At 39.7% G+C, this 22,336-nt stretch overlaps 1 protein-coding gene and 1 non-coding gene across 2 annotated transcripts in view; both read right to left on the bottom strand.

Annotated features, from left to right (window-relative positions):
* BLMH (bleomycin hydrolase) overlaps positions 1-22,336 on the bottom strand; it is a 41,174-nt gene that overhangs the window by 12,763 nt on the left and 6,075 nt on the right. Inside the window, exons 5-11 of the mRNA XM_061142999.1 lie at positions 21,792-21,880; positions 20,189-20,281; positions 10,267-10,422; positions 9,011-9,169; positions 8,823-8,890; positions 7,022-7,139; positions 4,366-4,435 (exon numbers count right to left, since the gene is read on the bottom strand). Coding sequence (XP_060998982.1) covers positions 4,366-4,435; positions 7,022-7,139; positions 8,823-8,890; positions 9,011-9,169; positions 10,267-10,422; positions 20,189-20,281; positions 21,792-21,880 — 753 coding nt within the window. The remainder of the gene's footprint in view (positions 1-4,365; positions 4,436-7,021; positions 7,140-8,822; positions 8,891-9,010; positions 9,170-10,266; positions 10,423-20,188; positions 20,282-21,791; positions 21,881-22,336) is intronic.
* On the bottom strand, positions 19,521-19,627 carry LOC133058017 (U6 spliceosomal RNA). The gene has a single exon (XR_009693143.1). It is a non-coding gene; the product is annotated as a U6 spliceosomal RNA (small nuclear RNA).

Genomic DNA, 22,336 nt, shown 5'->3' on the forward strand with positions numbered 1-22,336 from the left:
TTCAGTCCAGCTGACTAAGAATACTACTGTTCACCAATATGAAGTAACTCAATGGATTTAGTAAGATAAAAATTAACTTCTCCCTTTATGTCTCTTGTGGGCAGAGGTAATATTTACCCCCTTTGGGGAATGGTCAGTTTACTGGATTTCATCATTGATACTAGACTCTGGGCAGGAAGGGACATGGACATGACCAATGGGGAAGACCAAAGCCAGAGGTGTGTGGTGCTCAGTCACTTAGTTGTGTCCGACTCTGTGTGATCCCATGGAATGTAGCCTGCCGGGCTCCTCTGTCCATGGGGATTCTCTAGGCCAAGAACACTAGAGTGGGTTGCCATGCCCTCCTCCAGGGAATCTTCCCAACCTGGGTTTCGAACCCCAGGTCTCCTGCACTGCAGGCAAATTCTTTAACATCTGAGCCACCAGGGAAAACCAAGAATGCTGAAGTAGGTAGCCTATCCCTTCTCCAAGGGGAACTTCCCGACCCGGGAATGGAACTGGGGTCTCCTCCATCGCAGGCAGATTCTTTATCAGCTGAGCTACCAGGGAAGCCCAACGCCAGAGCCGGGCAGGGGAAAAAGGCAGCCTGCCCAAGTACCTCTGCTGTGTTTGCCGCCGGCCTGTAGTATCACCAACACTGCTTTCTGAGAAACCATCAATCGTAACAAGCAGAAATCCCCTAGAGCACAGTAACAAACTGCCAACAATGCTATCTACAGAAACAAAATCCTAGCAACGGTGTTTAAGGTTGTCACATCTCCTAAAAGAGCATAAAGTGGTTCTGCATCGGACATGGTGGCCAATGCCCACCAGGATGACGGACGGGAGGGCCCTGCTGAGGTAAACACACATCGCCAGCATAATAACATACTACGTACTCTCCCTAAGGTCAGGCCAAGTGTGCCAATTAAATTAGATCATGTTTTCTTTCCTTCCTTCCTGTTAAGTCAGAAAGAACATTACCAAGAAACATAGGAGAATAATTTATTTTTGGCTTTGAACGAACTATACACTACACCCACTCAGTTCAATTTCTTATCTTTTGGCTCTCTACTGAAATGCTTTAGTCTGTATAATCTCAGGCATTTCACTTATTCAAGAACAACAAAAAAAGCTACTTTAGTCCTAACTCGACAGCTGCAGGTTTCACAAGGAAGGATTACAGGCAGATCAGGGGGATCAAGACCCCAGCTCTCTCAACATAATAATGGAATAGGTAAGTGAACAGAAGCAAAACTTTTATTGAGTGGGGCATAGTACAGTTGAATGGAAAAAAAGAAATTAGCAAAGTAATCTAGAATCACCTTTAAGAGTAGGTATTTAGGTTCAAAGTAATAAAAACAGTAACTTGCTCTACACAAAACAGAATATTTGCCTGACTTTACAAGCATTTGTCCTCTCTTAAATGGGTATCACTACTATCTACAAACTCAGTGACTCTTAATAGATAGAAAAATATCTCAGAAACAAGCCAATGGTTCAGGCTGGTCTAAACAAACCATAACTTTAGTTCTTTTCCTAGACACTAATCTGTATGATAACAAACCATTTACAGGGACCAAATAAGACCAAAAATGAAACAGAAGCTACACAGTTTCATCTGAAACAACCTTATGTTTTAAAACATTGTTCAGTCAGCCAGTCATTTCTGACTCTTTGTGACCCCGTGGACTGCAGCAAGCCAGGCCTCCCTGTCCCTCACCATCTCCTGAAATTTGCCCAAGTTCATGTCCGTTGCATCAGTGATGCCATCCACCAATCTCATCCTCTGATGCTCTCTTCTCCTTCTGCCCTCAATCCTTCCCAGCATCAGGGACTTTTCCAATGAGTTGGCTATTATCAGATGACCAAAATACTGGAGCTTCAGCTTCATCAGTCCTTCCAATGAGTATTCATGGTTGATTTCCCTTAAGGTTGACTGGTTTGATCTCCTTGTTGTCCAAGGCACTTTCAGGAGTTTTCTCTTTTACCACAGTTCAAAGGCATCAATTCTTTGGCATTCTGCCTTTACAGTCCAGCTCTCACAACTGTACGTGACCACTGGGAAGGCCACAGCCTTCTCTGTATGGACCTTTGTCAGCAGAGGAATGCCTCTGCTTTTCAACACACTGTCTAGGTTTGTCACAGCTTTCCTGCCAAAAAGGAATTATCTTCTGATTTCATGGCTGCAGTCACAATCTGCAGTGATTTTAGAGCCCAAGAAGAGGAAATCTGTTACCACGTCCACCTTTGCCCCTTCTATTTGCTATGAAGTAATGAGGCCGGATGCCGTGATCTTAGTCTTCTTAATATTTAGTTTTAAGCTTACTCTTTCCCTCTCCTCCTTCACCCTCATCAAGAGGCTCTTGAGTTCCTTTTCACTTTCTGCCATTCGAGTGGTACCATCTGTATCTCTGAGGTTGTTGATGTTTCTCCTACCTACTGGATTCCAGCTTGGAACTCATCCAGCCTGGCACTGCCCATGTGTCCAGCACACGATTAAACAAACAAGGTGAGCGCACAGAGCCCTGTCCTACTCCTTTCTCAGTCCTGAACCAATCCATTATTCCAGAGAGGGTTCACCAAATTCTTCCAATTCAGGCTTTTCCTTTGCAATCATTTCTTAACTATCATCAATTTACATATATAACGGATTCTGATTGCTTATTTTTAAATCTTTCTGCTAGCTTTCTTAAAGTTTATAACCCATCTCTACCCAATTTCAATGTTTTTGTGTCTTAAAATGAGCTCATCTTAGAAATCAACAATCAAAAGACATGCTGCACTTTAATTCACAGCAGTTTAGCAAGTGTCCCATAATCACAGAACAATGACAGAAACCACAGAAGGGGGCATGCAGCCACGTGATGATGAACAGAGTAACGGTGCTGATACTCGTTTACATATAAATACTGAGCTGCAGAGTTCCACAGCAGACCCCAGGGACAGTTAAGCCAAAATCCACCCATGATCATTTCACAGGGAGATGAAAAGACTTGGAATGACAGATGAAATGGCCTCTCAGTGTTAGCTATCACAACAGCCTGTGCTGCTCAATTGGGGCATACACAAGCCTTGTTAAGGCTCTTCTAAGACAGCAGTTTTCAAATACAAATGACTGAAGCTCCATGTGCTCACTTCCAAGCCTCTACATCCCTCCTTCTTCCACCTTTTTACCCCTAGAAATTCTAGAGCTCTAAAGGACTTAGCTGGAAAATCATTTAAACAGAGAGGGAAGTAACAGGTAGAGAGTTGTTGAGATCTCTAATTTCTTTTTCCCTTCTTTCCCTTTTTTAAAAAATTTCTAGCTGATTCCTGCTTGGGTGAGATGGCTGAAGTTTGATTCCAAGTGTCTGCGTTATCTCACTGGATTCCCTATCTACTTCCTCCCAGCCTTCTAGCTAGCTAGTCTAGTAAGTAAGCTGTGGTTAACATGTCCTTCCTAGCCAGAATCCACTGGCTAAGGTAAGGAATGTGGACTCTGGGAAGAAGGTGCTATAAGATGCACACAGCACCCAGGCAAACATGCTGACATGCATCATGTTCTAGGGCAGTTGCCACTTTTTGGTTTGAAACCCTAAAAATTAAAGCACAACACCACCTTAAAAGGCTTTTATCTACTATTATCTACCATGAAAACAGTCTTTAAAAATATGGTATCAAAGATTTGTAAGAATACATTCTAAACAGTTAATGAATGGTGATCTCTGGGTGTCAGGATTATTAGAGGTTTTTTTTTCCCCCCCGACTTTGGGCTTATCTGTAATTTTTATTTGCTACAACTCACATATTATCTGTTTGTTTTTTTAAAGCCCAATTACTAGAATTTACTTAAGACTTCTGCCTGGCTTTTGATTGTCAGAATAAAACAGTTCTAAATGGTAACCACAACATTCTCTTCCTCTTTAGACTTCACAACTTCTAATGAGTCTCCAATAAATGCCTCAAGTTTCTTGCCAGGCCCATTCTCCTCCTTGGAAGGCTTCTGATCTAGAGTTAGTGCAGCCAACAAAAAGGCACCAAATGCTGAACAGCCAACAGTTCTGGCAAAGGGCACTCAAGTTTCCTACTGGCCAAGGGATTCCGGTACAGAGAGGTGTAGGAGGGTCACTGGTCTGGAACAAATGCCCGCACATACTGGTGTCAGAGCCAACCAGGGCGTTCAGGCCCACCACACTGCTGGCAGGAATGCTGGGGGCAAACGAGATCCTCAGATTTTTCTCTAGAATAGTCCAGCTAATAATTTAGCTAACTGGATCAACTACTGAAAAAAAAAAAAAAAAAGCCACACCAGGGCAGCTCTTTCTTCCCATATCTCTTAGGAGGCAGAGAGTAGAACAGAACCCAGTCACTTTGAGTCTGGTAGTATTACCAGCGTAAGCTTACCTTTGTGGCCATGGTCTTCACCCCATGAATTTTCCACTCTCCATTTCATGAAAGCGCCCTCCTGATCATCCTGCAAAAGAGTGGATGACAGCATAGAATCTGAAATGAGATCTGTCCTGATGAGGTGTCATATAATTTTAGCTCTTGTTCAGCCACTCAGAAGAAACAGCCTTCTCTATACAGCAATGCTATACATGACCAGGGCTGTGTATCTTCTACTATAACTAACAGAATGTTTTATTAGAGGTGGATTTTTAATCCCAATAAACTCAGCCAAATAATAAATACTACTATTCTCTCCTTTACATTTTATGGTATACAGAAAATAAGCACATTAAAATGACTCTTGGCTAAGAAAAACAAAATGTTAAAATTACAAAAAGCAGTGAACACCATCTGAAGCCAGGGACTCTTGCTTTCAATTAGCATTCTTTAGGCAGAGGCATCTCACTGTATTTATTTTACCAATGAATCTCAGATCTAGTCAAGAGTTTAAAAAAGAAAACAAACACATTCCCATCATATGGCCTACTTTTCTTACTTAGGGGAACCAAGAAATGATACTCTCCCAAATGTGCTTTTTTACTGGTTTGGTTACACAAATATTGAATTTAATACAGTAGAGATAGAATGGCAAAGCAAAACACTATTTTCATAAAACAAAACCTAGGCAGTCTGTTCATCTTCTATCTTCATCAATAAAATGATACTCATCATGATAATTTTCATTTACAGTCTTTATTACAGTGACACAGAGAGGGATAAGAAGGTTCCATTTGGGAAAAGACTGTTCTCTTTCATGTTTACCCAGAGCATTAGCTGATGTCAGAACAACTTAAATCTTTGTAGCCTGAGAAGAGAACTGGCTCCTGAATTATCTCCTAATGATTTCATCTGTCAACTCCCACTTGCATAAAACTGCACGAATCACATCTAAACGGGATTCACTTTTACTCCTGACAGTTTTCTTGAATCTCAGGAATTTTCCGTCTCAGAAATAGCCAACAATCAAACCCAAAAGTTTCAAATACCCTTATCTGGACTACCCCTTAATCTCAGCCCCAGAGATTTTCAAAATCAGATCAATAAACTATACATTCTGGGTCAAGGTTATTGAATGTTTTGGTTTTCTACTCCCTGCATTGTAGTCCATCTTTACTTTCCTTTTAAAATAGCGCTGTTAGAATCTACATCACCTAAAGTCACTTATTAGAGTAAGTTTGAAAATGCTTCCTCTTGCCTTTGCCAATGAATTCCTGCATGACCTAGATCAAGCCACGTCATCTACAAATATAGAATAGTATCTGGAACTCCCTCTCAGGGATTCCAAGAAATCAGCAACAAGAAAGGATATCCCAGAATACTTAGAAGCATTTATCTCCGGATTATCATTCAAATGCAATGCAAACTAGTTTTATAGCGGTCAAAAGCGGAGAGAAGAGAAAAATCTCAACATAAAATTCCAGTTATGATAACATTAATTCTGCTTTATAATATTAACATGTAATGTAGCTCCATTTCCCAGAGGGAAAAAGAGCGTATTACTAAACCATACCAATTAAAGAATGGAACTTCCAGAGAAAAAGACATGGAATATATATGATTTTTATTTCTGAAAAGTAGTAATACTCTATAACAGAGATGGAAAATGATACAAAGCCAAACTCTCTTGGAAATTATACAGTTTTTGTTTTCCTTTTTAATAATCCTCTAAATAGTTTAAAAGTTTAACTTTAAGGAGCTTAGTTGTAAATCCACTGAATTTTATAGCAGGTCCAAACATAAAATAAAATACCAAGTTGTTCATATTTAAGTATTTTAATAGTACTTTATTCTAGTTTATTTACGATTGCATTTTATCTCAATATTTATAGCATTTTATGAAAAGCTCCTTCTAGTATTTTGCTTCTATTGTCAAGATAAGTTATTCTGTGACACTCTTTCCCGTAATTAGATAGGCTTGGAAAGAACATTTTTGTTTGCAGTGGTAAAGAATTAAAGTATAGTTTGATGTCTTCTCTTCTTTATGATTCCTGAGCACAGGAGTAAAACTCTCTTCTACAGACTGGGAATGAGGAGGCTTATTTTTGAAAGATAATACTGCAGTTGTTGTTTCCAACACTGTATCCTAGAAACAGTGGTATTACTAGTCAGAATATTCCATAGGGAAATCCAAAATACTCTACATCCAATTTCCTGAATCTCTGAATAAACTCAGCACTGCGCATGGATTCCACCAATGACTGTTACTGACATTTTACTGCAGAAGAACCTGAATAACAAAGCTAAGGCTGAACGTAAATCATCAGGATATGAGCACTTTCAGGGCACTTTAACTCCTTATTAAACTCAAGTGGTCTTCTTCCAAGTTTCCTTGCTGACCTCTTTTCACAGTGAGAATTTCCAAAGTTACAGAGAAGCAGTTACTTCCTTAGTCCCTGCTGACCCAAATTCTGTTCCTCATGGAAAGTTCCTATTTTTATTACTTCTGAGAGCATGCAGCCAACCCCCCAGAGAGGTGGGTACAATGTCTTGCTTGGAAGCTAACTTCTAACAGGAAGCACATACACTGTGAAGCTCTGCTGGATTCAATGGCCCGCAGGGGAATGGAGGTCCACCTGTGCAGACACTGGTGTCTGCACGCTGGGGGTCATACCTTTTCTGAGACAGCAGTGAAGGTCATGGCGTGGGTCATAAGTGACTCACCAAAAGTCAGCCTCTCAGCTTTATTCATGTTCTTCATGGAGACACCGAACACCAACTCATGGTCATAGCTGTTAAAAAAAGAATAATAGCACAGAATACAAAAAGTACAATCACAGGGGATAATTGGCTTCTGGCTGTAAGAAGATCACAGAAGAAACTGAAGGGGCTCAGCAGCTCCAGACAAATCTGGGCTGCAGCTCTTCTGAGAACATTGTACGTGCAGAATCTAGTCTCTCAATGGGATTCCATTCTCTCTGTGTCACAAGAGCACTCAGAAAAATAAGAAGTTATTAAACATAAATTCCCCTCATCAAAAAATTGACGAAAGGCTGCACTGTCAATATGGAAAGAAAACAACAACAACAAAAAGTTTTTGAAGTATTTCTTTCAAAAATGGTCTCTTTTGAGCTGGTTGGACTTCCCCGGTGGCTCAGATGGTAAAGAATCTGCCTGCAATGTGGGAGACCTGGATTTGATCCCTGGGTTGGGAAGATCCCCTGGAGAAGGGAATGGCTACCTACTCCAATATTGTGGCCTGGAGAACTCCATGGACTGTATAGTCCATGGGGTCACAAAGAGTTGGACATGACTGAGTGACTTTCACTTTGAGCTGGTAGAATTCAGTTTCTGAATTCATGTAGACAATGGCTAACTTTGAAATTTAAATAAATGTCAAAATATTAGAGAATATTTTCAAAGTTTAGAAAACCTCATGAATTCTTTTAGCGGATTTCCTTTCTCCTACTGTTAAGTGTCAAGATATTTACTCAATTTCCTACAAGTAATAATTACTTAAAAGTAATACTAATGTGATAAATTTTAACAGTCAAGGATTTAGCATGATTTGGTTTACAAACGAAACTTCACTGTCATCAACAACCAGAAGGAATGCTTTAAAGTGTGTATGCAAATTAGTCCTAGTTGTCATAAGACAACTATTTGTTTTATGACAATGTATTTGTCATAAAGACAAAATACATGAGGTATCAAAATAACAGAAGTAGTAAGAAGACTCAAACATCAAACAAGAGACCTAGAAAACCATTTGTTACATCCCAAATACACTTAACAGATTTACACATTAATCAATTTTTTTTTTAAACTGTCTTCCTCAAGGAGAAATATTGTATTATATCCCTTATATGTGGAATCTAAAAAGAAATGATACAAATGAACTTACTTACAAAACTGAAAGAGACTCACAGACTCAGAGGAAGGACTTGTGGTTTACCAGGGGAGGAGGACCAGTTAGGGAGTTAGGCATGGACATGAATATACTGCTGTATTTAAAATGAATAACCAACAAGGACCTACTGTATAGCACATGGAACTCTGCTCAACGTTATGTGGCAGCCTGGATGGGAGGGGAGTTTGGGAGAGAATGATACAAGCATATGCATGGTTGAGTCCCTTCACTGTCCACCTGAAACTACCACAACATTGTTAATCAGCTATACCCCAATACAAAATAAAGTTTTAAAAAAAGTTTTTTCCTCATGTAGTATGACTATTTAGGAGCATCCAACAACTTCAACTCAGATATGATCTTGACTTCCCAGGTTAGAGCATATAAATATGTGGTGTTCCAGCGTTTCCGTTATGAATCCTCAAACTCTACAAAATGGAAAGAAACAGGCCCACCCTCAGGCTTAATCTCTGAATGAACCTCAGCTGAGTCACTTCGTAACAAGAGTGCACGCCAACAGCCAAAACCCACAAATGATTTTCTATTTTAAATTTCTTGTACTCACACATTCATGTCACTGAGGCCCAGTTTGCCATTGAAGTGTTTCCCAACATCACAGCCAAACCATACAGCCTAGAAACAGAGGAAAGAGGAAGACAGAATGTCAACATATGTCCTATCTTCCTTTTACACCAAAGACTTGGAAGAAGAGGCTTTAACTCTGTGTGTAGAAGACACAGAAACAACACCAACCTCTCCATCTTTGATGGAGGCAGCAACCATCTTTTTCAAGAAGTCAACGGGCTGGTTGTTATACAGAGTTTTTCTCCCTCCGACCATATTGCTTAAATAGTCCACGGTGTAAAGTTTGTTGTACTTGTGCTGAGGCCGAGGGTCATTCACTAAACAAATCTAGGAGATCAAGAATATGTTGATCAGAACATAACACCAGGAATATCAAGACACAGACCTCCCCTCCAAGTTCATATATTTGTATCGAGCTCATCACCTCTGCCTACAAGAATAAGCATTACGAACACACTGTTAAATAACCAAGAAACAAAAGGTGGCAGGGTCCTTTTGACAGAGATCCCTGTATATTCTCTTTAGTTGAAGGCAGACATTTGGGAGCTGCAATCAACCCATTTTTCCTATTGGCAAGAGTCACCCTAAAACTAATCCTGAAGAATTGTGTGCACCAGTAAGGCAAGATGGTGACTCAGGAGCCCATCACTACAAGGCCCCTGCTCTCAAGTTACAAGACAGGCTCAATGCCTGGTAGTACAATGATAAAACAAAGCCATTTGCTTTTAAGAGGGTGAAGTGAAAAGTGGAGGTATAAGTCACTCAGTTGTGTCCAACTCTTTGCAACCCATGAACTGTAGCTCGCCAGACTCCCCTATCCATGGAATTCTCCAGGCTAAGAATACTGGAGTGGGTAGCCATTTCCTTCTCCAGGGGATCTTCCCAGGGATTTCCCGGGACCCATGGATCAAACCCTGCATTACAGGCAGATCCTTTACCAGCTGAGCCACCAGGAAAGCCCTTTAAGAGGGTCAAGATGCCAATAAAGAAGGGAAGACTGGCACCTGCTAGGAAGGTGGAGAAGTCCTGAAGTTAGTGGGAAAAACTGGGCTGAGATACTGCTCCCTTCCACAAGAGTCCCCAGAGGGCCCATAGACAATGATGCTCTGAATCCATGGTAAGAAATGCCCGATAGACTTTTATTGTCTTTGGACCAGAGAATGACTCAGAGCCCAGATAAGGGGAGCTGTGGGAATTAAACTGACTGCTGACCCACAGTTAGAGAAGTCTCTGAGAAGGAGCACTGGGAATCCTGAGTGACCAACTGAACTGGTATATAAAATACTTCAGAAGAAGGAGGAAAAATTCGGTTTAGTATCTTGTTGGATGACCATGCATATTAACCCCGGAATTGGATACTCTTTCTTGTAGTCAACAGGCATTTGAAAGTAAAAAGCCAGTGGCTGCCATCGCCAGTCTCTAACCTTATCTTCCATATTGAAGAGTGGCTTGACATGTTCCCTGTAAAACTTCAAGGGTGTTACAGGGCCAATCTTTTGATAGTTTTTATCTTTGTCGCGATACTCCCAGGTGAACGTCTCTGGTGGATTACCCAAACAGATGCACACCACTCTGAATATCTGGAAAAAAGGAGGACAGATGAGCAATGGCTAGAGGGAAGCAGTATTTTTTTACCTCTTTTCTTCAAGTTTCAAGCTTGGGGAACACAAGAAATCAGAGGCTATATTCAAGTCAGAGATTTCACAGGAAACCTAATATTGCTCCAAAAATTGGAAGGTTGATGTCCAAGATTTGGTATCAGCAAACTTCTGAGTTCTTAAATAAACACTCAGAACAATGCAATTCCGAAATGTTAATATTTAGTGCTTCGTATTTGCCCTGCAACTCAAACTCCCTTAGCCAAGAAATCACTCACCACTGATCCACAACAAGATCTGGGTTGCTGCTCTGCTGACTGTATTTCAAGTGACAAACAATTACATACATTTTATAAATAGATTTCCTTCCCTTTATGCTTCCAGGTTTTGCTTTGATCGGGATGGGGGTCTCTACTCCCAGAAAAGTCACTAACTTTTTGGTGGAGCTTAGATGACAATGTCTGTCGAAAGTGATGTTAGAACGAGAATACACTGAAGAGCAAGGTACCATTTCTGGGTTGTGAGACCGTAACCCACTCGCCAAAGACGTCACAAAACCTTCAGGTTAGCATCATTCCAATCCAAGGATATACTTTATATTATTTTCATCTTACAGAACAACAGAAATAGAAGTATAGCGACACACCCTGTATAAGGTCAGAGCACAGAAAGTACTTTCTCTTCTGTATCAAATTTCCTTTATCTTTGAAAAAATATACACTATGATCTGCTTCTTTCTCCACCCCATCACCACCCTGATCCAATCTCATCACTAATTACCTGCATTGTTTGCTCCTTACATTTGTATACTCCGTTACAGTTAAAAGAAATGGATCCTGTATTTATTAAGTGTGACTGTTTTGTGCTAGCCATTATATATCTGCTAGGTTAACTTAATTCTCATAGAACTCTCTCAAGGTATAATTTCCCCTCTTCCTCCCTTCTCCAAAAGACTCAAAGAAATTAAGCAAGCTACTTAAGACCACATAGCTAGTAACTGGCAGAATCATGATCTAAAGTCACACACTGTCCAAAAAAACCCAAAAGTATTGCTCCACCAATACAGGGTTTAAAACAAAAAAGGAAATACTGTCTACTGTGCTGTACCACAATCTGTGAATACCATGTCTCTCAGTCTCCTCAACAAAAATGGTAGATACTATTCACATGTGACAGACAAAGAAACCAAGGTTCAGGAAAATAAATAGCTTGACTGATGTCCTAAAGCCAGTAAATCACAAAATCAGGCCTCAAAAAAAGCCTTGGGACAAACACCCTGATAAGCAAGGTTCAAACTTCTTCTTTGAACCAAAGCTAGAAAATTAGAAATAGGCCTGCCTGACTTCAGGCCTATAATTAAGGATAAAAAGACCCTCATGTCATATGGAAGACAGAGCCTGATTCTACCACCGTAACAGAAACACATTAAACTACAGATGAAGTTACGTGTGCCTTTCATTTTATGTCTGTTTTCCAAGAGAGAATCTTCCTTTACTAGGATTTACTTTATGTTTTATGAGCCTGAACAGCTGGTCCTTAAACCACCACCGTCTCTTTTTAAAATTATTTATTTTTGGCTGTGCTGGGTCTTCGTTGCTATATGGGCTTTTCTCCAGCTGTGGAAAGTAGGGGCTACTGTCTAGTCGTGGTGTTTGGGCTTCTCATTGCAGTGGATTCTCTTGTCATGCAGCCTGGGCACGTGGGCTTCAGCAGTCGCAGCCTCCAGGCTCTAGAGCAACTCAGAAGTTGTGGCACACAGGCTTAGCTACTTTGTGGCATGTGGGATCGTCCCAGACCAGGGATCGAACCCATGTCTCCTGTACTAGCAGGCAGAATCTTTACCACACAGCCACCAGGGAGGCCCAACTGCCTCTCTTTTAACATATCATTCTCGAGCTAGTTTCTAATACAGAAAAGCAGCAGCAGGGCATCACATGAGCAACTGTAATTGAGCTAATCTAGCCATGGATTAATGAGCTCTTTTTGAGATTCATAAGGACCCGAGAGTCATTCTGTATTTCCTCAGCACCAAGGCCACAAATGGTTAATTTTCATCATGAGGACCCTGCCACTGGTTAATTACGGTCAAGACAACTAAAGTGTATAATAAGAATATGCTTAAATAAGGAAGGTTTTATAGACTTAAACAATGTGTATTTTCAACTAATAATCATTGTCACATGTGTATGAACATTTTATATGGGGTCATTTTAATTAATTCTCAAGTCATCCACTTGGTTTACCCAGTTCAGTTAGGCCCTGGCGAAAAAATGGGGGAGACGAGGGCTAGGCCTAATAAAGATTAAGACAAGTAAGTGAACTTCTGTTTACTTTTAAACACATTCTAAATATAAATATGAGTGTTTTACACTATGATTTACATATACTTTATTGGGCATCTGACCCCCTCTTTATAGTAAAAAGTGTGAAATCATTCCTTCCTTCTCATCAAAAATGCACTAAAGGAAATCTGCATTTTAGCTATCTAAATGAACTCTATAATTCATCTTTTTTTGTAATACAAATATTTATGCCCTACTGCGTGTTTTATAAAGCTGAATTTTTATCAAAGATATATACAAGGGATGAATGAAGATAAGGGTGACATCTCTTTCTCTTGTATTTTAGTAAAACTGTAACGTGAGACAATGTTGCTTTGTTTTATATTATTTGTTTACCATGACAATAAATTATCCAAAGTCATTCACATTCAAGTCGGTTTAAAACACTTTGGAAGGAATGTTTGGCTCCAAGTCAACTAACAATAGTGAAACAAGCTCTAATTTTTAACATTTTTCCGAATTATAATCTCCAGGACCCATGATACTTCAATTCTTGATAAGAGACTCTGCCGTTCTGAAAAACTGTTCCCTGTTCCCAAAATACAAAGCTGGCAGCGAGCTTTGGGCATCTGAGGCTGCTCTCTGGTGGACAACTCGGGAGTTGTTACCTGTTTCTCACAAGATGAAGTTGATATTAAGGACAATAAAAGATACTGGACATTAAACACAAGTCATTATACAGAACTGAATATTGATGAATCATAGAATCCGAAAGGCAATGGAAAAAAGAAAAAAGACACAGAAAGCATGAAATACAGGACACAGGGAAGAATGCATGGACCCCAATTTAAAGACGAATGATGTTGGATAGAGTTAATTCCCATCCTCATGGCTAAACTGGAAGACAGACCACCAAGTGAGAGGAGGAAGGCAGGATGCGAGAGTTGAGAGTCAGTCATGAGTGCTTAGAAGGGTGAGAGTTTAAAGCCAGCTATAGGCAGACACAGAATGGAGGAAACCATAGTAATTAGAAATGTTACTGGCTTGGCCAAAAAGTTCGTTTGGGTTTTTCCATAGGATGTTATAAAAAAACCTGAATGAACTTTCTGTTCAACCCAAAAGAATGGGAAGGTAGTGCAATGGTAACAACCAAGCTACTTGTAATGGAGCAAAATTGGTAAAGCTGAAAGAGTTCAGTGCCTGGAACCATTGCAGAAGTGACAGAATCTTGGAATCTTCATTTGTATTTACAATACTGGATTGTCCAGTAAAGTCTAAAGCACTGTAGAAACATGATTTTCTTCTATTGTAAAAACACAAAGCTACAGTGCTATTAAGAAATCATCTACTCTGACCTTTTCGTTTCACTGATGGAGAAATTAGGTTCAAAGGTAAAGTGACCTATTGATCGCGGAGAAGAATGACTGCCAGGACACAGAAATCATCACAGAAAAAAGCTGAACTTTGGAGAAGGTTTGGTGCCGAAGGTAAATGAACCAGTCACATGAGAGGAGTGGAGACCCTGGTGACTGTTGACAATGCAGAGAAAGAGGAGAGGAGACAGCTCTCTACTGCTTTCTGGTGGGGAATGAAAGAAAGGCAGGGATCTGTTTTAAAAACAAAACTCCTACCTGTGCCAGCAAAAGCAGGTGGAGGAGGAGAAACTTCCCGGAGGTATTAGATATATTTTAGGGCACGGAAAGACATAAAAACCGACACTTAAAAGGTGTGTGCCCTTCTGTGATGTTAAAGGAAATGAACTCACAAAGATGATAACTAAGAGTCATATGATTACCTTCAGATTACTGTTAGAGTCTGTTAGGATCAAATAAATAGTGAGAAATTCAGACTCTCCAGCTCCACCCAGATCTACTGAGTCAATCTGCACTTGAACAAGATCCCCAAGGGATTTGACTGTAAAGTTTGAAAGCACTACAGTTAAGCACATTTACTCTTTCCCTCCTCCCAAATCCTGCTTCTTCAATTATTACTTCTCTCATTCACACTGCTATCCCTGACCACATACAGGTTCCCTCATAACCACTCAAAAGCCTGCTCTCCCCGACCTGGAAACCTTCCATTTATATCACCCAAATAGTCCCTCTTCCTTGTCCTCCACATTGGCAAGTCCTGTTATCTTCACTTTGAAGATACACCACCCTCAAATATATCTACTTCTCTTCATCTTCATTTTCATCAATCTGGTGGGAACCACTACCATATCTCATCTACACAACAATAGCCTCCACACTGGCCTCCCTTCTTCCCCTCCCTCTGTTTTAGCATGCCACATCACTCCTCAGCTTAAATCCCCCAGTGGCTAGCTCACTGTAGATCTTCTTATATTTTTGATGTTTACGCTAAATGAAATAAGTCAGACAGAGAAATACTGTATGACATCACTTATGTGTGAAATCTAAAAAATACAGCAAACTAATGAATATGACCAAAAAGAGGCAGACTCACAGATATAGAGAAAAACTAGTGGTTACCTGTGTGTGGGGGGAGGGGTAGTAGAAGGATGGGAGAGTGGGGGCTACAAACTAATGGTTGTGAGACAAGCTCAAGGATGTCAATGGAAAGTAACCTTTAAAGCTCGTGTATACTCGATGACATAAAGCAAGATCCTCTATGACCCACCTCCTAGAGTAATGGAAATAAAAACAAAAGTAAATAAGTGGGACCTGATCAAACTTAAAAGCTTTTGCACAGCAAAGGAAACTATAAACGAGGTGAAAAGACAACCCTCAGAATGGGAGAAAATAATAGCAAATGAAAACAACTGACAAAAGATTAATTTCCAAAAAATACAAGCAGCTCATACAATTCAATACCAGAAAAACAAACAACCCAATCAAAAAGTAGGAAAAAGACCTAAACAGACATTTCTCCAAAGAATACATACAGATAGCTGACAAACATGTGAAAAGATGCTCAATATCGCTCATTATTAGAGAAATGCAAATCAAAACTATAATGAAATATAACCTCACACCAGTCAGAATGGCCATCATCAAAAAGTCTACAAACAATAAATGCTGGAGAGAGTATGCACTGTTGGTAGGAATGTAAATTGATACAGCCGCTATGGAAGACAGTATGTGGATTCCTTAAAAAACTAGGACTAAAACCACCACATGACCCAGCTTCCCTGGTGGCGTCCCTGGTGGCTCAGACGGTAAAGCGTCTGCCTATAATGTGGGAGACCTGGGTTCGATCCCTGGGTCGGGAAGATCCTTTGGAGAAGGAAATGGCAGCCCACTCCAGTACTCTTGCCTGGAAGATCCCATGGATGGAGGAGCCTGGCGAGCTACAGTCCATGGGCTTGCAAAGAATCAGACACAACTGAGCGACTTCACTTTCACTTTCTTTCATGACCTAGCAATCCCAATCCTAGGCATATACCCTGAGCAAACCAAAACTGAAAAAGACACACACATCCCATTGTTCCTTGCAGCACTATTTACAATGGCTAGAACATGGAAGCAACCTAGATGTCCATTGACAGATGAATGGATAAAGAAGTTGTGGTACATATACACAATGGAATATTCCTCAGCCATAAAAAGGAATGCATGTGAGTCAGTTCTAATGAAGTGGATGGACCTAGAACCTATTATACAGAGTGAAGTAAGTCAGAGACAGAAAGATAAATATTGTATTCTAATGCATATATTTGGAAACTAGAAAAATGGTACTGAATATATTTACAGGGCAGCAATGGAGAAGCAGACATAGAGAATAGACTTATGGACATGGGGAGAGGGGAGGAGAGGGTGAGATGTATGGAAAGAGTAACAAGGAAACTTACATTACCATATGTAAAATAGATAGCCAATGGGAATTTGCTGTATGTCTCAGGAAACTCACACAGGGACTCTGTATCAACCTAGAGGGGTGGGATGGGGAGGGAGGTGGGATGGGGAGGGAGGTTCAAAAGGGAGGGGATATATGTATACCTACGGCTGATTTATGCTGCGGTTTGACAGAAAACAACAAAATTCTGTAAAGCAGTTATCCTTCATTTAAAAAATAATTTTAAAAAAAAAAGCTTGTGTATAAAAAAAATCTACAGGCACTAGAGAAAGACAAAGAAAATGAAAAAAGGAACTTATTAACAGTGTATAGGACCCCCCTCTTTTTTTAGGACCCCTTTTTAAGCTAAATTTTATATGATCTTAAATGAAAAAAAATACATAAGTAAAAGAGAGTTAGCAGGGATAACCTCTGGATCACAAGGACTTTCTATATCATCCCGCCCTGGGTTAGTTAGTACGTAATTTCTTATATTTCTAAAAGTTTAGAAGCACAAGCCTTATTCATGCTCCTGGTACAACACTCAAAAGCCTCTAATGTGCAACAAGTAGAATGATTAGCAAATGTAATTCAAATATATTATATGCTTCAAACTAAGAAGTTCACTGTTCAGCTGAAAAAATAAAAGAAACAGGTATCCCTCCAGAAGAAAGATAAAAAGACAGAGATAACTAGGTATGTGCTGTGTTGTGCTCAGTCAGTTCACTCATGTCTGACTATTTCTGACCCCATGGACTGTGGCCCCCCAGGCTCCTTTGTCCATGGGATTCTCCAGGCAAGAACACTGGAGTGGTTAGCCATTCCCATTTCCAGGGGATCTTCCCAACTCAAGGATCAAACCCGAGTCTCCTGCATCACAGAGGCAGATTTTTTACCTACTGAGCCACCAGGGAAGCCTCCTTAGAAAGAATGCCTTTAGCATAAACACATCTCATTCAAAGCTATGTGAACTTCATAGCTGTTGATTCAAGTCATCATTTTGATGTGCCTACAAGGCTAGGCAATTCACAGGTACTAATTTGTGGCTTTAAAACCACAACTAGACTCTTCATTACCAAAGAGTCAGGTTCACTAATGAGAAGTCATCTAGGGAATTGTAAAAATCTAAAGACCTACCACACAGAATTCTGTAGTCAACAGTTTACAGAGAATCATTAAGTAAATAATCCTGAAAACATTCATACTCAGGACTTGGCAAGGTAGTGTTTTACTTTTTCCAAGGTTAGGAAAGGAGAGAAAAGATATATAGAATATATTTGCCCTCTTACCAGCTAATCGCAGGGCAAGATCATGGACTTTAGATACATCATTTAAAAGATCATTAAAGCAAGTATCTTAAGTCAACAGCACGCTTGTGATCTGCAATAAGCACCATCTGAGCCTATTTCCATTAACTCTTTACAGACCCTTCCTCCCTAACCCCTACACCCCACCATCTTAGTATAATCATAAAGGCATGTTATGCAAGAGACATGGCCTTAAGAAGAGAGATCATTCTAAGGAAGAAACAAGAAAACTACCATTTACTGGACAACTGCTATGTACCAGGCACTTGGACTTACACTCAGATATTTAATTCTTTATGTGATCCCCACAAAAATCCAATGAGGAATGCATTTTAAACTGAAACTGAATCTGAGACAGGTTAAGTAATTTTATCCAAGATCATAGAGCTGTTAAGTGATAGAGGTGAAACCCATGTCCTACTCCAAAGCCTATTTCTTTTACTACAGATACCTTTCTTAACAAAGAACACTTAAGGAGTAGAGAGAGAAGTAAATATGAGACAATTTAAATGTATCAGGCAAAATGACACCTCTGCTGTATTCAGACACTGAACAATATTTAAGAAACTAAATTGTATCAAGCTAGAGGCCTAAAAGAGGTGAATGTGAAATAGTTTAAATGTATCAGGCAAAATGACACCTCTGGATTCAGTCACTGAACAATATTTAAGAAACTAAATTGTATCAAGCTAGAGGCTGTACAGGCATTAAAGAAAGAGGTGAATATGAGATAGTTTACATGTATCAGACAAAATGACACCTCTGTATTCAGCCACTGAACAGTATTTAAGAAACTAAATTGTATCAAGCTAGAGGGTAGAGGCATTACACATGAACAAATTGAGACTTGAGAGTTTGAGGAACCTATCCCAGGTCACATGGCTGTTAATGAGAAGACAAGATGGTCTGACCTTGGAGACCATGCTCGTGATTACAATATGCAGCCTCTATAAAATTTAAAAGAAAACATGAGTGAAGCATTAATGTTGTCCACTGTATTAAAAAAAAAAAAAAAAATTTAGACCATTTTAATTCCACAAAAATAGTCCTGAAAGAACTGTTAGTTGACTGATTCCAAGTAATGGGTCCACTAGATGAAAAATAGAAATGTTTGTACTTTTCTTAAAGTAATTTCACAGTTTTATACATATTCATTTGGATTATGGATAGTATTAAATGTAATCATTGATGTAATTATGTAATAAAGATTCCTACTGCCTTGATAATAAATATTGCAGCCTGGTATTTGTTTAATGCTCTTTAAGTTTTCCAAAATATCTTCACATACATTGTTTTAACCACTATAACCATCAATAGCTTCCCATTTTTATTGCTGCAGAATAAAGCCAAAAGATCTGGCATCTACCTAAGATCCCTCACAGCTCTGCCTTTCTAGCTTAATTTGCTACCAAACACACTCACAAAACGGTATGTTTCAGGTACTCTGTTGTCTGAAGATTTCACCTTTGTTCATGCCACTGTACATGCAAGTCCTGTTGTCTGGAATGGTTTTCCCAGTTTTCCACCTGGTAAGTCTCTACTGCTCTTTCAAGAACTGGTTCAAATATCTGTCCCATGAAACCTTCAGTTCACTGACTTATTCACTCCCTCCTCTATGACCACCAAGTCCTTTTTTTATAATCTCAAGCACAGGATTTATTATAATCATTCATGTGCTTTTTTTTTTTTTTTTTCCAAAAATATGGAACGCTTCACGAATTTGCGTGTCATCCTTGCGCAGGGGCCATGCTAATCTTCTCTGTATCGTTCCAATTTTAGTATATGTGCTGCCGAAGCGAGCACTTCATGTGCTTTTTTAACCAAGGGTTCGAGCTCCTTGGGAGTAGAGACTGTCTTTCTCATTTCTGTATTCCCAGTGCCAAACTCCTAGCAGGTATTCAATATTTATGAAATGAATAAAGAATGAAATTATACAGAATGCTAAATTGGGAAACAGAAGATGCAAGTACAAGTCCCGTGTGTATGTATACTCAGATTTTCAGCTGTGTCCAACTCTTTGCGACCCCACAGACTGTATTCCACCAGGCTCCTCTGTCCAGGGGATTTTCCTGACAAGAATAATGGAGCGGCTTGCCCTTTCCTCCTCTCAGTGATTTACTGACCCAAAGACCAAAACGGCGTCTCCTGCGCTGCCATGTTGATTCCTTACTGCTGAACCACCTGGGAATTCCCCAAGTCCCATACCAAACTGCAAAGTTTATACCTCAGCCTTTTTAGCTGTAAAATAAGTAATTTTCAATTCAACATTAATGGCAATGACCATGCTTCCTAATCAATTTAACAGATAGGAACATTCTCAGGGTTCTTTAAAAGGGTTACAAAAAATCCAGTAATTGTTATTACCTCCTCCATCATGGAGTCCTGTGTGGCTGAGATTTCTTCTTTGGTTGCACCACTGTGTACCAGGTTCCGTAGTCGTATGCAGAATTCTCTCATCTATGACAGAAATTTATTTAACATTCCAACAGTTACCCAAATTCAACTGTAAAGGAGACTAACAGACCAATGCTAGCTCCATTTTGAAGTATAACTCAGTCAAGACCCAGGACAAAGTTCATAAAAGCAAATGTTTTCCCCAACAACTCCACTTAAACATAGACAGAAAAACTTTCTCCATAAGGAGAAAAGACATGGATGAGTCCCCTAAAATACTAGATGTAACTGTTTCTGCTCTGCAACTGATGGTACCCTTTGTGACGTGTCTGGGAATAGGGAAAACATGTGATTTCAAAATGCCTATCATGAAAAAATGGGAGACAAGCTGATTATGCCACTAATTCACTCTGTTTTAATTTAGAATCTTCCTGGTTGTCTATTTCTTCTCTGTAAAATCATTATGATCATGGCTATTCCAAACCCCAATATACTTTTCATTTTTGTTGTTTTCAATTTTGGGAGATGCCTAAGATAAAGGTGAGTCATAAACCTAGCCATAGGGCTAAAGAGGATCTTGTTCCCACCTGAAATGGAATCCAATGCCTTACTATTAACGATCTTTTAGCCTGTGGATAATACTCCCCAGAGTTTCCTGAGTGGAAAATAACCTACTTCTCCTACTGGGGAAACATATTTTACAGTTTATTTTAAAATGTAGTCTTTCTTCTAGGGATGACAAATCCAATTTTTAGCCTCATAGATCAAGACAGCAGATTTTGGCAACTCCCAGTTCTTAAAAAAGAAGTCTGGCAGGCAGAGCAGCATCCCTGTAGGATTCACAGTCCTCCCTGGGAAATTGGGTTATGTAGAAAAGACAGAATGATTCATTAAGATAACTGAGGCAATAAAAAGCAGTTCAGCGACTACATCAAATGTTTTATTGAGTGGATAAACTACACTTGAGGTAGTTTGGGGAAGCCCAAAAACTGTGCCTAGTCTTTAAGGAAGTCTTCCAAAGAGTTGTGTTTGGTTTTACTAGACCGTAAAGCTGTCCCAGTCTGCCTCCACTAGAACCAAGTGAGAGGCACAGCACCCCGTGTGCTTGTCCCACACTGAGAATGGGGCTTTCATTCCTCAGTACTCATAAGAAAGAATTAAAATCAACATAAATAAAAGTGGGATATTTTTAAAGAGAAGAAAAAACCACCCTACTAATCGCCATTATTTTTTAAAAATAATTATTTTTTTATTTTGGCTGTACTAGGTCTTTGTTGTGGTGGGTGGGCTTATTAGTTGCCCCACAGCATGTGGGGCCTCAGGTCCATGACCAGGGATCAAACCCTTGTCCCCTGCATTGGAAGGTGGATTTTTAACCACTGGACCACCAGGGAAGTCCCATCAGTTATTTTTAAAGTTAATATGCAGCTACACTGCCTTGGATGGACACTGAGTAGCTATGTTATATATAGCCCACGTACACTGCAATGCCCAGAAAAGTCCCTGGAAAATCAGTTAGGAGTTCTAAGGTAAGCACATTACATGTAATCCCGCCCTGCTCCGTATGTTGTACCTTGTGATTCAGAATATCATTCATCCTTCTGGTTGCCTCTGTTGTGTAAGTTTCAGGGAAGCACTTCTTAGGAATAACACCGTATTTTTCTAAAAGAAAACAAATTTTAATGTTCCGTAAGGTAAACATAAATTCCAAGTGTCAGAAATTCAGACAAAAACAGCCATTGCTTTTAAAAATAGGCCATCTTTTGCTAGTCTAATGGTGACTGCAGCCATGAAGTTAAAAGACACTTGCTCCTTGGAAGGAAAGCTATGACAAACCTAGACAGAGTTATTAAAAAGCAGAGACATCACTTCACCGACAAAGGTCTGTATCGTCAAAGCTACAATTTTTGAGTAGTCATGTATGGATGTGAAAGTTGGACCATAAAAGGGGCTGAGTGCCAAAGAATTGATGCTTTCAAATTGTGGTGCTGGAGAAGAGTCTTGAAAGTCCCTTGGATAGCAAGGAGATCAAACCAGGAAATCAATCCTAAATATTCACTGGAAGGACAGATGCTGAAGCTGAAGCTCTAATACTCTGGCTACCTGATGAGAAGAGCC

This window comes from Dama dama, chromosome 5 (assembly GCF_033118175.1).
Source record: "Dama dama isolate Ldn47 chromosome 5, ASM3311817v1, whole genome shotgun sequence".
NCBI lineage: Eukaryota > Metazoa > Chordata > Mammalia > Artiodactyla > Cervidae > Dama > Dama dama.